At 37.7% G+C, this 17,356-nt stretch overlaps 1 protein-coding gene across 3 annotated transcripts in view; it reads right to left on the bottom strand.

Annotated features, from left to right (window-relative positions):
- Nucleotides 1-17,356, bottom strand: part of ARB2A (ARB2 cotranscriptional regulator A) — a 340,644-nt gene that overhangs the window by 281,778 nt on the left and 41,510 nt on the right. For all 3 annotated transcript variants that reach the window (XM_075932154.1, XM_075932155.1, XM_075932153.1), the window contains exon 5: nucleotides 1,013-1,078. In XM_075932154.1, coding sequence (XP_075788269.1) covers nucleotides 1,013-1,078 — 66 coding nt within the window. The remainder of the gene's footprint in view (nucleotides 1-1,012; nucleotides 1,079-17,356) is intronic.

Here is a 17,356-nt window from a genome sequence, read left to right as displayed (position 1 = left end):
AGAGAAGATCATTGTTAATATTTTATAGTTAAGACAAATCTAAAAGGAGTCACATGGGACAGAGCGTCACTTCTGTGGTCCAGAGGGATTCCCTATACCAAAAATAAAGGTCCTATTGCAAATAATGGGGGTGTAAAAACTTCTCATAGCAAAGATCACAAGAATGCTTCATAACGAAAGTTGTTAGGGTCACTATTCTTTTCTCCTATCATGTAAATATACACGGTAAATCATGGTAGTGAGTCTGTATACAGCTATAATTTTTTAATTTGAGGACAGGTGCATTACTATGAAATTTGATCAGACACTTGTGTATTGCATACACACCACATATTACTAAAACAACTACAATACGAGGATCTCTACAAATTATGAAATATGTTAGTGAGACTATTTGCTCCTCTCCTCTGCCTGTAAAGCTACTGACTTATAAGCTTTCAGGCCAGAAGGGATCATCATCTAGTCTGACATCCTACATACCAAAGCCCACACAACCTCACCCATTAATAGACCCATAATCTCTGGTTGAGTTACCTATATCCTCAACACTTTGTGTGACAACTTCAAGTTACAGAGAATCCACCATTATTTTCCTGCCTTTAGTTCCCTCAGCACAACTGCACAGGTCTCAGGAGAATCATGAACACTTATCAAAGTGACAGTTTTTGTATAACAAAAATATCACAGTTTTGAAGTTCTCATATCTCAGATTCTACCAGACTAGAAATGTGTTCTAAGACTCAATTAAATTTATTCACACTGAAATTTTAGATATATTACAAAACCAGACAGATGGTTTTATATACTTCTTTATGTATCAATGAACATGCAGCATGTTTAGTACTGTTTAGTACTGTGGTCCAAGTCAGCACCTTGACTACACCCTGAGCACTGCTTCTCTCATCTGTATCTGACATCTAGATTCCAAACCTCTCAGTGGAGGGATTGTGTTATTATTTATGCATTTTGTAGTGCCAAGGAAATATCATCTCTGAAAAAAAAATTGACTTACTGGGAGAGTTACTTTTTTCAAGTTGCATTCCTTTTCCAGTAGTTCATAGACATATCTAGTAATGATCTAAAAAAAATAAAAACAGAAGTTAAAGCACTTATGGAAACTGCTAATCTATTCATAAAAATCTTGGAATTGGGCTAGTCCAACTGCTTCTTTTTAAAAAACAGTGCATATTTGCTCTATGTTCTTCCCCAAACAAATAATTACAGAACACACACCTTTATGAAAACGGGTCCTCCTTTCCTCTCAGAATGTGCTACTTTTCAGTACAAAGAAATCCGAACTGTACGTGTGCCTCTACCACCTGCTGCTGTGTGAATAATTATGTAGCTCAAAACTAAGGATGATGACCAATTAACAAATACTCAAGGGTACAAAAAAGGCTCTCTTTTGCAAAGGAATACTTTTAAAACATTTTCCCATAAGCAGGGTTCCTTGAAACCCTCTTGAACCTGCAGGTTCACTTCATGAGCTAAACAGAGAGCAGATTCTTTAGTCATCCTGAGCAAAAGTTACCTTGCCATTTCAATTCACTAAGCAGGGGAGAGAAGTCAAAAGGTATTATAAATTGAAGAACTGAACCACCATCCCCTACATTGGGGGCGTGGAGGTTGAGGTTTGCATTCTCTAAGGAGAAATAAAGCTGAATTTTTAGCCTAAAACAAAGTGAATTATTTTAAAGATCCACCCTAAAAACAAAATCCTTCTATTCACACTAAAGACTGAGGCAACAAGACTCTCAAATTTAACAATAGATATTCTAACTTCAAAAGTTTGCCTAATACAGTATTTAGGTGACTTTTTCACCTACATATAAGGGAAAGAAAACTTTCTATCATCAGTTTTTGAGTTAAATTTGGGAACAAACGAAAATGCTTTAGTCCAGATGGGAATGTAAAAATGGTTCTGAAGTAAGTGTCTGGATTTCATTGGCCAAAGAAGCAAAGAAAATATGGCAAATTCCAAAAGGGGTGTGTGTGTGTGCTCATTAAGAAGCTCATATGTGGCTTTCCTCCCCTTTTAAGATTCAGGGAACTACACTTAAATTCCAGAGTTAAAGTAAAGGATAAGAGTGAAGTCCCAAAATATTAACTTAAGAATATCTGGGTGCAAACCCACCTGGTGTTCCTTAATGCAATCCCTCAAGGCCACAATTACAGCCATCCAAAGCACATTAAAACACAACAGAAACATAGCTATAACAGAATTCTCAAGTATGACATCTTAACAACACAGTGAACTAAGCAGGTAGGAACCAGGGCATAATAAATTTCAATTTTAATTTTCCAAATGCACAATTACCAAATAAAGTTTCAGTAAACTCTGAAAGTTTTCATTATGTGCACAAGAACAGATGTAGTACACAAACATTTATAACAAGGTCAATGAATTAAATGTATTGATGAAAGCTAATTAAAAACAAAACAAAAATGCTCTAGAAAAAGTCTTTACTAGGATTACATGATTTTTTTATATTCTGTTCCACTATATTTATTGATAGAACACTCAAAAAGCTTTACGGTTTTAAAGAAAATCAGTTACACTAAACATTACTATCTACAGGGAAACTGCATTAGGAGAGAGAACTTAGCTGTAAGCAATGAGTTGATTTAAGACATGTTTATCCCCAAAGCAGTATGTTAGGAACATGCATACAGTGTAATTTTACCCCCAGGGCCAAACTGTTTATGGTTCACTGAAATCAACTTCAGTATTATGCCAACAGTAAAGCAGTTAAGTTCCTGCAGTCTCAGATGCTGATGGCATACAGACGTTACAATGAGTATAATGATATGACCTCAAACGTAGGGATTTTGTTTTTCACACTAAATCCTGTATCAACTTCCAGTAGCTAGGAGAACTTTAAAAAAAAAAAAAAAAAAGGTATAAAAAATGCTCAAAGGACATTAAAAAAAACTGCTGTGAAGAAAAGCACATACATATATACACAAAAAATCATTTTTCTTGGCTACTAGTTTTTGTCCATTCCTGTTTGTCCATCTTATCTATTTAGACCATCACCTCTTCAGGGCAGGAACTATCTTTTTTTTTTACGTGTTCTGAAGACCTCAGCACTATGGGACTGTGATCGTGACTGGGATCTTTAGGTATTTTTTAAATAATATATAACATAATGCAGTGGTCCCCAACGTTTTGGAGCTGCCGGGTGCCCGGGGGTGGAGCTACTCACACGCCGGGCACCCGGGAGCGGGGCCACACATGCACCCAGGGGCGGGACCGTGCACATGCCTGGGGGCAGGGCCACCCATATGGCGTGCGCCCAGTGCTGGCGTCACTCATGCGCCTTACTCCTGGGGCCGGCGCTGCTCCTGTGCCATGCGCCCAGGGTTGGGGCTGCCCATATGCCGTGCCCACCAGTGTGCTGCATGCCCGGGGCCGGCACCACTCCTGTGCTGTGCACCCAGGGCCGGCGCCACCCTTGTGCCGTGCGCCCAGGGCTGACGCCACCCTTGGGCTGCGCACCCACAGGCTGGCACAGCCCTTGCGCCGCACGCCCAGGGGCAGGGCCACCCAAACGCTGAGCACCCAGGGGCAGGGCAGTCCATGTGCTGCACGCCCGGGGCCGACGCCACCCCTACGCCGTGAGCCCGGGGGCGGTGTGGGGCCAGCCCCGTTCACTCAGCGGGCGCACAGAAATGGCCCGGCGGGCACCATGGTGCCCACAGGCACTGCATTGGGGACCACTGATTAATGCAAATCCTGAAAAGACAGGAATGTTAATGTAAACCAACTGTATAGATTACAACAAAAATATTTAAAGGAATGTAAATGTTTAACCATAAAAAAAAAAGTAAACAAATTAAGCATGTGAGTGGTCCCATGATACGACATGTCCTTCTGTATCAGAGTCTCAAGGTAAAATATTAAAGAAGAAAAATACAAAACTAGACTCTACAATAAAATGAAGGTACACTACGATTTAAAGAGCATTTAATACTAAAACAATCAGAAAAAATTGGCAGCCAAAAGTATGACCACATGGTGGAAAGAAGCCTTGGATAATGGCTCTTCTTAAAATAAAAACCCTAAAATCCTAAGTTTTTAAATAATTAAAATAAATGAATTCTCAAATACCCAAAGCAAAATACAACTGATCTGCTTACTAGTGAACTCTTCCAGAATACCGATAAGCAAGATACATTACATCTGAATGATTTGCTTTACAACACCTACATACTCCAGAGAAATTGTTACAATATGAACCGTGTCAAAAATCTATGCCAGAATGAAGTGCAATCTTGATAGCACACCCCCTTCCATGTTTTACTTTAGATCCAGTACATCATGAATTGTTTTCTCTTAGGTGCATTCCAATTTTCAAAACCAGCTTCAGCAAATCTACCCACCAGAATGTAACATATAACAGCAAATCAGAGAGCCCAAGTGCATAGGAAAACAAACAAAAAATAGGCAATATGTAAATTTTAAAAAAGGCCTTCCCAGACTTGTCAACATGCCAGTTTTGTTTTTAAGAAGATCCATTGCTAAAAAGATAACATATATACTATATGGCCCTGGCTTAGGGAATTGGAATAGGATACAGAGCCTTTCACCTCTATAAAACTTTAGAACCTACAAGTCCACTCGGTCCTCCTTCTTGTTCAGCCAATGACAAAGACCAATGCGTTTACACGTACAGGAGATAACACTGCCTCTTCTTACTTACAATATTGTGAGAAAGTGAAAACAGGCATTTGCATGGCACTTTTGTAGCTAGCATTGCAAGGTATTTACATGCCAGGTGTACTAAATTTTTGTATGCCCCTTCATGTTCTACCACCATTCCAGAGTGCATGCTTCAATGATGATGATGCTTGCTAAAAGAAATGCATTAATTACATTTGTAACTGAATTCCTTGGGAGAGACTTGTATGCTCCCTGCCTTGTTTTACCCACATTCTGCCATATATTCCATGTTTTAGCAGTTTTGGATAATGAACCAGAACACGTAGTTCATTTTAAGAACTAAAAGATGATAGTGTAAGATTTATAAAGATAGCTACAACTCTGGACCCACGGTTTGAAGTATCTTCCAAAATCTGAGAGGGACAAGAAGTTGAGTATGCTTTCAGAAGTTTTAAAAGAACAGCACACTGTTTTGGAACTACAGAACCAGACCACGAAAAAAGAAAATCAACCTGCTAGTGGCATCCGACTCACATACATGAAAATGGAACATGCATCAGTCTTCATAGCTTTGGATTGTTACTGGGCAGAATCTATCATCAGTATGTCACCTGGAATGGTGGTTGAAGCATGAAGGGACAGATGACTCTTTAGCACATCTGGCACAAATCTCACAACACCAGCAATAATGCCTTGAGAATGCCAATTCTCACTTTCAGGTGACATTGTAAACAAAAAGCAATCAGCATTATTGTGATTCTATACCCCCATACTTTTATTGAAATATGTATGAATAGGAATATTCATAACTGAAATATGATAGATTACTTTCCCTGGTTTGAATCAATCATTCAAGAGCCTGTAATCCCTTGAATGTGTATATTCCATTTGTGTGTATGTATTATTCTTATATGTTAAATTAGAAATATTATATGGAAAACTGTTTTATTAATTCTAGGTCTTTCAGTGAAAACCATTCATAGTACTTAAGGAACTTAAAGGCCTGGAGCTCAAGACAATGATCTGTAAATGGATCTGACCATGCCAACTGGTGCTGGAATCCATCTCAAATTTGGTATTTTTCCAGGAGGCGGGAGAATTCCTGCCCTGGGCAAATTCTATTTAAGGGATGGGAAGTAAAGAATGATTGGTCTTCAGCTAGCTTTTGGAACTGCCTCCCCACAGTAAGAGGATACATAAAACACTTAGAAAAGACCAGAACTGTAACAAGAGGGCTAGAGGGCATTGGTGGCCCTGGTCAGAGAAAAAGATTAGCTCTGGCTTATGAATAATCACATGTGAGGTAAGATCTAGGATGAGAAATAATATTTGAAAAAACTTCTCTTAATGTAGTAGGCTTAGCCGGCATGTTTTATTTTAATTTGCTTATTAGATCACTTTGATCTGTCTGTTTTCACTTGTACTCATTAAAATCCTACTTTTTATACTTAAAGCACTTTTGTTTATCAAACCCAATACAAATAATTTTTAAAGGGCAAGGAGGAGAGAAATCAACAGCTATGCTTAACTTTCACTATGAAAGAAAGCAAACTATGAGCTTTCTTTGTGCAAAACTTTTATAAAGAGTAAGATGGTTTTAATTTGAGATTTTGGTACTATATGGGCTGTTCTGGTGCTGACAAGTCCCTGTAGCTGAGCCGTCCCTGAACTCAGCTGCTATCAGTATATGTGGTTCTGTGTTAGGAGGCTTTTTACCCCAACAAACTCCTTTTGCTGAGAAAGACCACAGCATCTAGCCCAGCAGACCAGATAGTAGGGCACCTTCAAGCTCAGTGGTTTGATAAGCACATTAGGTCACAGTGTCATGGGGATCTCTGTGATTCAACCCACCACAATTATCTCCTGCAAATGTATACAAACTTGTTTGTCTGAAGGTACATCTACACAGAAACATTATTTTGAAATAACTCAGTCCGCGTCTACCGCCAACAGTTATTTTGAAATAATGTTCAAATATTATCAAGCTCTTTACTCGGACACCTGTAACCCTCATTGTATGAGGAGTAAGGGAAGTCAGAGGAAGAGTGCTCTATTTTGAAATAAGTGCTGTGTAGATGCTCCCAATTTGAAATAAGCTATTTCAAAATAAGCTACACAATTGACGTAGCTCAATTTGCTTAGCTTATTTCGAGTTAAGCCCTGCTGTATAGATGCACCCTACATGACTAAACAAGATAAAAGACTGAGGGGACATGCAGGCTCTAAAATTTTAGATTGATTTATTTTTGAATGCAGGCTTTTTTAAATAATTCTACATTTGTAAGTTCAACTTTCATGATAAGAGATTGCACTACAGTACCTGTATAAAATTAATAGAAAATACTATGCCTTTTTTTCCCCCCCACAGTGAAAATACTCAAACAAAAATATAAAATTAACACTGTACACTTTTTATTCTATGTTGTAAATGAAATCAATATATTTGAAAATGTAGAAAACATCTACAATACTTAAATGGTATTCTGTTATAGTTTAACAGTGTGATTAATTGCATAATTTATTTTTTAATTGATTGGCAGCCCTAAGTTTTCATCCTCTCCAGCCTTCCCATAAGTTTCCAGCGGTCGGGAAAGACCTGACCAAATAACTTTCAGCTTTATAATAATAGTAATAACGAGCTTTATAGTAATGTAACTCATTAAAAAAAATGAATCATGAAAGAAGGACACTATTCAAATTCAACCTATGTTTTAACTTTTACAACTACAGAAAATTCAAGACCAAATACACAAATTAGGTGTGTTCTCTCTAAAGCTTGAAAATAAACAAGTACTAAATACACAAGTACCACTAAGAGAAAAATGTAACTAAGTTGTGGATTTTTTTTAAACAAAATTTGTTCCTTTATAGAGGATAAGCACTTAAATAACTGAACAAACAGTCTTTTATCATATAAGAAGTCAGCCCACAATTTTTTCACTTTGCAGCATTAGGGCAACAATGTACGATGAAAAACACAAAGCGAATTCCAACTGACTGCCCTGTGGCAAATCTCAAATAGTAGGATTGACTCAAAGCTTGCTACTATTGCTATAATAGCTTTGGCTGAATAAACTTTATTTTGAACTGTAAGTGACAATCCTGCCAATAAGTAACAATGAAAGATGCAAAGGCACATTTTGACACTGCTCTTGACATGCATGGGCTTACCTCACCACTGGAAGCAAAAAAAAAACCACACACACACACACACACACACACACACACACACACACCCTCCCCCTAAAAGCTGAATGATCTTTCTAAAGGCTCTGTTCGCTGCAAGTTTTAAAAAAATCAATAGCATTTTTTAAATCCACAAAAGACCTCACTTGGATTATAGTGTGGATGGACAATTCATTAGGATGGAATTGACATCACCTTTAAGGGATTTCTTGCTTTTTCTATTGAAAGTAATTCAAACAACACATGGATGTGACATTCTGGATTCTGAGTTGACTGATCACAAATAGGATCTCAAGATCTTTTGAGAGAAATTTAAAAAACAAAACAGGGATTTGTCAGAAGCACAACATATGCTGTTGATGTGATTTGACCTAATGTTTGTTACATGGTCTTTGCTGACACCTGTTGGTTTATTTTTTGTTTATTTTTAAAAATCATACTCTTCGTGCCTTAAGCTCTCTGTCTAAAGAAATGCCCAACACTCATCTCTAAAATAAATCTGAAATTACATTCATGAACATCTTCACATCAAGCTATATTATTTTAGTTACAGTAGTAACCAGAGGACACCATCACAATCGGATATTATGCTAGATGCTATTCAAAGTCAAAGATAAACCAGGTCCCTAACCCTAAAGAACTTACAAAGACAAGAAAGAGTGGAGAAAAGGGGCACAGCTAAATATAAAACAAGCTAAGCCCCTCAACCTAACCATCACACATTTGCCAATTGCTTATAGGAGTTGAAAGCAGAAATGGGTCCTGAAAAGTATCTTGGAAGCGGAAAGGGTAGTCGCCTTATTGATCATTCCAAGTATAAGGAAAAGGATTGGAGATAGCTGGGAGAGGTTTGCTAGACAAGCACATGACACAGTTGCTCAAATTGGCATTACTGTCAAAGTAGAACACTAAGAAGCTGAAACTACTTAATTTGGGTGGAAGGGAGGCAGTAGATTAAAAAAAAAAATTTCACTTCTTGTTGATATAAATACTAGTGCATATTAAGAATATAAAATATTCTTATACCTATAATATATGATATTTTGTTTTATGTTCCAGAACCTTTTTATATTTTGGCCATTAAATAATATTACACCTGCTCTTTACTGCATTGAGCACTCAACAACCGGAACGCAAATGTCACTGACTTATTTCCATAGTTATGGAAGACACCTGGGACTCTTACCTGCTTAGTGGATGACAGAAGCTCCAAATTCACTTTTAACAAAAGCAATTAACTTTCTTGCTTCTTTTCTAGTCAGTAGTTATCACATCTTGAACAAAACTTACCTTGAACAAAACTTCAATTAAAAAAAATGAATACAACAGGAAAATTTTGCCCCTCAGGCTCTCTTCTAGCAGTGTTAAGCAGAAGGTTAAAAAAAAACCCATCTCTGACACCTTGATTTTTTTCCTTTTCCTCAGGAAAAGATTGCCCCTTTTCTATTCCAGATGGCAGAAGCCATCTAATTATGTTATTGGATTCTGATGGTAGACAAACTCAGGCTGGCAGAAAACTACAAAAAGCTCAAAATACTGCAAGTATCAAGCCCTGATGAACTTCAGTGAGTTACCACAGATAAGGAAGACTCATACTTAGAATCTCAGGTGGGTTATCTAACCTAATGAACCAAAAAATTCCATACAACATGGCTTCACAAAAATCTATTTTGAAAAAGTTTAGTGATTTTTCTATTTTATTGCAAGAAGAAAATTTTGCAAAAACATGTGTTTCTGCATTTTAGAAATGTAAGTACACATAGTTTATATTACTTCAACTATTGTAATAAAAAAGTAAAGTATTGTTTACCTATGAATAGTTCATTAACTTGGTGACTAAAAGCATATAAAAGCCTCCACTGCCCAGAAATTATGATTTTTAATTTATATACTACATTGTATCATAAATAGGATCACGGAATATAAATTCATAAGAAAAGACATCACCATGTAAAAATATGGTATTTGTAGCAAATTATTCAATTTCTTATTACAAGAATACAATACCTAGACTGCTCAAAGCCAAATTTTAAAAAAATCTCTTTTAAAGACATTATGGGACAAAGCTGATTGAATGAGAGGAAAATCTATTCCTATACTTATTTGCAAAGAACTCACTCCAGATTTCATCCATGTTCATAGCGTTTTTTGTTCACTTTCCAGGGAAACTTTATATAATTAAGTTCCTTTTCACAAAATGTTTGGGGAAGGTACAAATATAGAAGTTGACATACAGCATGAGCCCAGTGGCCTATGTATTCTAATACCTTGTTTAATATTGACCAGTTTCAGATGCTTCAGAGGAAGCAGCAAGAAACTTCTTACTAAACAATTAGGGAATAATTTTCCTATGAGGGAAATTTCCTCCTAACCTTAGTACTTCTTCACTGAAGCACTAGGGTTTATATCTCATTAAAATACACAATTTTATTGATATGAAAAATTGATACTGGTGCATGTGGACAACATATTTGCATCCAAACTAATGTATTTGTGCTAGAACTGCATGCTTGACCAGCTCTATCCAAATTGACTTTTTGTGTTTGTGAGGAAGGGTACTAAAAGGCACGGAGAGATTGGAAGAACAATTAAATGTATATGGCCATCATATGAAACAAACAAATATAACACCAGCATGAGCAACAGTGAGGATGGGGCAGGGGAGGAGAGAGAATGAAAGATAGGGGAAGAAGAGAAACTCACGTAGTATAGAGGGATTTTATCGAGAAACAATCTGAATGTATTTACTGCACCCGAATTCGCAGCAAAGCCGCTGAAATTTGGCCAGATGAGAGTGAAGTAAGAGAACTGTCCGCCAGGGTCTGCTGGTCTATGGAACCACCTCCATGCACACAGTAAAGACTATGACTGGGGGGAGACTGTGGAGTCACAAATGAATAATCACTAAAATACATTCATTTTCCTGTTATCTTGTCTTCCAACTTCTTCATTTTTCCATCCGTCTGTTTTGCCGTGTTATAAACTAAAATATAAGCTCTTGGGGGCAGAGGCTGTCCTTTTAACCAGTGATAATATAATGGTTCCTTGATCAGGACCCAAAGGCACTACTGTGTCATATAGGTAACAGCTACTGCTGCATTTGACTGGAGGGTGGCATAAGCTTTGGGCAGTTTCTCTCGCTGATTGCATTTCTGAGAACAGGAGCTTGCAGGGGGCAAACAGCTACTGCAAAGGGACTAGCAGGTGGTGACAGAGGGCTTTGGACAGCTGGAGGAGGGCTAGCAGCAAATGCAAGAGCAATTGCAAGCAGCAATTTCCCTCACCTTCCTCAAAAAAGAGGCCAGGATTGATTCCCATGATGCCCTCTGCCTGTTTGAATTCCTGAGCTGACAGAAATTGTTGCTCCTGTATAGGAAAATGCCCCATTATTGCTATTTCCTCAATAGTCAAGAGGAGCTGGATTCTTGATAAACGGATTTCCTTCTCTTGGTGGAATTGGGGGAAGGGATTATTATTGTTCCTCATGCTAAGGTAGATATTGTTGCTCCCTCATGCTAATCTTTATTGTGTGTTATTTGCACAAAATAGAAGCAGAGAATACTAAGACTGTTAACTCCTATGGCCTTGTGCCCCAGCTCAGCAGAAATGTACCCCAGAAATTGTTGCACAATAAGGATTCATAGTCATGTCGGCTTCTATGTATGTATAAACAGCTTATTCCCTCAACATGATGTTCCAAAAAATTATAGATCTCTCAAGTCAAGAATATGGTCACACTTCTGGATACAGAGCATGTCAACACAAAATGGTACTTCTAAGCATTCTGTAATTCAATATAGTTCAAGATTTTAAAACTATCATTCTTCAGTTTCCAGCCCAATTTGCTTTATAATTACTGCCTTGAGTGGACCCATTCTCTCTCAGTATTAGAAATCTTTAGTACATGGGAACATTATGACCTTGGGTTATAGGTTATTTTTATGTCAAAGACTGATAGTCAATTATATCGCATTGAAGCCATATGAGGACTGCCTTTTAATGTATATAACAATGTCGTCAATTTGTGTCTCAGGTGAGTGCGAAGAGACCTTGTAAGCTCTTTTTTAAGTTGGTCACCTAGCATCTACAGCTGAAATTGTACCTTTCTTAAAGAAACAGGAAGAACAGACATCTTTAATTTTTAGATACAAGTTGTACCTCCAAAACCCGGCATTCTCTGATGTGGCAACATTCGTCATTTGGCAGGACCACAGATGCTCCAGAGCCGAGGAGCTTAAGGGGAGGAGAGGGCCAGCCAGGGCTGGGACAACAATGGCTGCCACCAGGAGCACAGGATCGGGGCTGGAGCCCCATGGCAGGAGCCAGAGTCTGTGTTGCCTAGGGAGCTGGCAGCAGCTGAGGAAGCAGCCAAGTCAGGTTGGGGGTATGGGAGGTCAAGGCAGGGTGCCTGCAGGAGTAGCCTATCAGCAGCAGGCAATGGGCTTAGGGGCTTCTCTGGTCCAGCAAATCTCCCCTGGTCTGGCAAATTCTCTCATTCAGAACCAGTCAGGTCCCAACAGTGCCAGACCAGGGAGATCCAACCTGTAGTTCTGAAATTTCAAAGAGCTTTTTCGTAACCACAGAGTCCAGACAGTCATCTTTTTGCAGACTTAGTCAAGAATTAGTCCAAATATGCTGTATCTGTATAACTACAAATTTAGTCAAGAAAGAAATAATGATATATTATTACTTTTGAAGTTTTGTTCATCAATGTAAAGCTGATCAAACATGTGAAGCCACATATTTGCAACTGAATATTCCCTCAGAACTAATTTCAATGTATCCGTTTTCAAAATTATTTAAATTTATCCACCTTTAACACTAGATATTTGGAAATAATCTTCCTTATTAGACATTGCAAGAATCCAAACACTGAATATTTCTGACATTTTATTATCCATTAAAAACCACGTTCTCTTTAGCAAATTTGCTTTGAGTTCTCTAGCACACTGAAATACCTTCAATGAAAAACAACAGGTACTGACCTAGAATTCAGGATAAACCTAGTTCTGTGCTGCTGTGCCAATGAATGGCTATGAATGTGATTCAGTGCATGTTTGTTACTTCACTTCTCTGTTCTCCCTTAACCTTTGGCTTGTCTATTCTGAGTACAAGCTTTTTGAAAAAAAGGGGCTACACAATGTTAATTCTGGCACTTCCTAACTTTCAAGTGCTCAACTTAGTAACCCAAGTATACTCTTTTAATATAAGTTTTTGCAAGCAATTTTTTAAGTATTTTTTACAAGGTTTAAAAAAACCTTTTATCTGCAATTGCCTCATCCCTTACTGCTCCAAACATACACACATCTCTTTTCAGCGAAACAGCAGCATCCAATATGTTGGAAACCAATCTAAAATGAAACCCGTTGCAAAATGGTGTTGATGTGTCTCAAAGAAAAATGTCAAGATCCTAGGATAAAGAGTAAAGTGACAAGTTATATATGCTGCTACAAACTATGAAAGAACTTGAAGGAACTCCAACTTCAAATCCATTTTTAAAAATAGAATGCCCTCCCAGATTTTGTACCAATTTTCTATTTTTACTTATGATATTTAAAAAAAATGTTTTCCTTCCTTTGTGATAATATAGGACTGTCAAACATTATATCAAAACAAAAAATAGCCTAACCAGAGCTCCAGACTGCGAGGAAAGCAAAAGATCACACATCTTCCCATGGCCAATTCAATGATGAGGGAAAAATTCCTTCCCTGGCCCTGAAAAGTTATCAAACCACCCTTACTACCAACAGCATATCCAGAAACCTAGTTCTAACAATTAACTAATGTAGCACTGGAATTGGAATTTTGTAACTAATAAGTCAGATATAATAAATGTATGTTATAGCAAAGGTTTGTATTAAACAAGACAGGCCAGGCAGTTTTGTTAACTTAGCTCCAGCTCTGTTTGATGGTAGCATGTTAAAGTGAAGGGATGGAATATTGTAATACATAGTGATATTAGGGTTAGATAAAGCTCTGTAGTAGATAGAAAGAAGTTTAATGTTGAAAGACTTTGTAACTTTGTTAAAGTGACTAGAAGTACCTCTTTGTTCCATGCTGCAATTCTGTAAATGTATTGTTTGCGTGAACGAGAGAGAGAATGTTTCAGGAGAGATAAGTGTGAAGGCCACTGCATGATCAAATGGTCAGAGGAGGAGCCGGAGACAGAGAAGCACCTAATAATCATCAACTAAGTGAAAGCACACTGAAGACGCAGACTACTGGGGCAGACTGACAAACCATGAAGCTAGTGGCAAGCACCCCTTGATAGGGAACCAATCACAACTTTCTCCAGAAAGACAATACCCAGAAGGGGTGTTGTCGGCATACGGATATCAGATGACTGTGAGAACAACTTCTTCCCAAAAAGCATACGTCATAGGAAGATTGACTGATGCTGAATGACCAATTATGACACAAGGCAAAATGCATAGATTTGCATTGAAGGAACATCCTATAAAAAAAAGGGTGTCTTGTGTGTATCTTTGGGTTCTGTACTACTAAGATCAAGACCAAGAGGAAGTCCAGACTGACAAGAACCCGGCTCCCTCCCTCGCACCTGACCTATCTGGCCAACTATTCCATCAGCAGGACGTGTGCGCGGGTGCATGCTACTTTGTTATACTGTCAATAAATGCCTTATCCCCCCGAAAAAGATCCCGTATGGTTCTTTTAAGCATAACACTAAATAGAGAAAGGAGGGAATTTTGATGAAAGCAACAGTAACAGAGCATCATATAGTGGCTCATATGGATGTGCAGGAGCAATTGGCTTCTGCACTGCTTTAAGAACCAGCCAATGAACCACCACATAAAAAAGAGTCACTCCCGTTCCCCCCTCTTCCCAGCTCACAAAGATGGGGGGCACACCACAAGATGAGATAGGGATTACAACTTGCTGCACAAGGGCCCAAGAGATGACTTTCATCTAGCAAAACCAGACAAAGCCCACCACTGCTGAAATGGCAGCAACAGTACGCTTAAGAGCTGAAATAAGTGGCCTGAACTGCCTGAATATCCTGAGCAGAAAGAGGATAAAATATTGAAAGAACAAAAATTAAGCTTCTGTCCTATTTTATAACAGCCAGAGAATTCTTGTTTTCTGAGGACGTCTACACTTAAAACACTGGATCAGACCAATTGAGCCAATTCAGCTATGCTCCTGTAGTGCTTTAATGTAGATGCTCCAAGTCAATGGGAGAGAGCTCTGTAGTTAATCTGCTACCCCAAGAAATGGTAGCTACGTTGTCAATAAAAGATTTCCTGCTGACACAGAACCATCTACATGGTGGAGGGAGGATTAGGTCTGTACAACTAAGTCTCTCAGATGTGTGGATTTTCTCACCCATGAATAATATAATTATACAAATATAGGTCTGCAATAGAGACCAGATCTCAGCTTCTCTCATTTTCTCCAGAAAACTGCTGGAAGTTTAAAAAAATCAGACCAGAAATAAAAATATAATCAAGACATCTTTACACTGTGGCAAGCTGAACCTAAATACTAAAACCTAAAAAGGGCAGGCTTGACATTCTATGGCAGTATTAGTTTAAATATAAAAATTATAAAGATCAATAATGGTATCCACAGTTTCTACTGAATTTATCAAAATGAACACATTTTATTTTACCATATGCCCGAGAAGTTCACATTGACAATGTATAACTGCACTGCCAAAGTTGTCAGAAGAAAGCTGGAAGTTTTGGCAACTAGGTTAAAACAAGTGAAAACTTTCACAGGTAAGTTTGGAGTTCTGGCAAGCAGTTAATGCTTTTGGCTCCAGGAAAGAAATGCTTTTCTACTTTCCCTCCCACTTGCAAACAGGAAGAAATGGGAACGTATATTTTTGGGATGAAGATAGGAGGTTTTTGGTTTTGACCTAACCAAGCTGTGACAGTGTCCACCTGATTCACTTCCCCTACCATATCCAACAACCAGCACATTAACTGGGTATTTCTGCTACACTGATCAGCCGATACTGATGGAATGGCCATCCAACCTGCTCTTAAATATCTCTGGAGATAAAGATTCTATAACCTCTCTAGATATTTTCAGAAAACTAAAAAAAAGTGAAGTTTGCTGCAGTTCTGTTTAAGAACTGACCTTTTATAATTTTTTTATTTTCCAACTATCTAATAAAGAAGCAGCATGTATGTTCACCACTTCTCCCACAAATAGTGGGCAGACTTCATATCCTTACTTTTCTCCTCTGTACAAAGAATGATTCTGCCATCTAGTTATTGTTAGGCAATGTGAACTATTAATATGAGAAATAAAGCTTATTTTGCTGTGCAATATCTGCTTTATTAAAAGCACTAAAATGCCATGGTAAAACTAAATTTAGATAGTATGTTTCAAAAGAAAAAAAAAACTAAAATAAAATACCCTGAAGGGTGAAAGAGATTACATGCTACTTCAAATCTACCATGACCATGCTATGAAGCAGCTGAAGATTTCACACTTATTCTTCATCCTCAAGTCTTCCAACTGCACGAAAATGGTATCTGCAGAAGTATAAGTGCCGACATACTCGATATCAGCCAGGATGCAAGACGTAGGATAGCCAAAATGGCTCCAATTCTAATTGAGATAAAGTTTCCAAAGGTTTTATTTTAAGAAACTCATGACTAACCCATTGAAACACCCACCCTATTTTTTAATTTAAGTGTAAGTAACATTCTTTAAATCAAAGCAACTTGCCAGTGGTTATATAAACAACCATCTGCCTTATTGTATCTTTTCTGTTTTTCACTGTTTTATCAATTTCAAAATGTAAAAACACATTTATCAACAATGTAACATACTCCCATCTGGGTTTTGTGAGACGTTCATCACTTCTTTCAAGAAATGTGCTAACAATAATTATGAAACTATCTGCGAACCCTGCATACTGTCATGTCACTGAGATGAACCTACTGCCAATTGCTGCCTACAAACTAGAAGGGCTCACTGATGCACATCTGACAATCTCTTCAGTAAAACTCTTTCCAAACATCAGATTTTCAAGAGTAGATTTAACATATGCAAATGAATCCGTACCAGCTAAGACATGAATTTGTATTTAAATTTAAAATTTCCATTGATGCTATTTAGTGGTCTCCATTCTTTGAACAGCTGCTTGGCCAAAATGTGACTAATTGTCTCTCCACCTTCTTTAGTCACCAAAAAACAAAGTTCATATTAAAGAGACTATTAAAAGTTAAACATTTCCTGATGCTACAAAGCAAGTTTAAAAATGTTATTTAGAGAGGGTTCCCTCCCTTCTATTAGTAAAAGCCATTTGTTTGAAAAACAAGCTTTTTGATTTCAGGGACAGAAAAAGAGGGAGAAAAAAGGAAACTAATTGCATAAAAATGTACTATTGGGATGGTGCAGGGAATACCCTCCACTTTCCATTATAACACTCCCATTTTCAGTTACTAATTTTTCCAAACTTTAGCCATTTGGGATAAAATTAGCATATTACATGTCCGCCTCAGAAGGAATTTACATTTCAACTACAACAGT

This window comes from Pelodiscus sinensis, chromosome 6 (genome assembly GCF_049634645.1).
Source record: "Pelodiscus sinensis isolate JC-2024 chromosome 6, ASM4963464v1, whole genome shotgun sequence".
In the NCBI taxonomy this organism is placed as follows: Eukaryota; Metazoa; Chordata; order Testudines; family Trionychidae; genus Pelodiscus; species Pelodiscus sinensis.
This window is presented reverse-complemented; position numbering and strand designations above follow the sequence as displayed.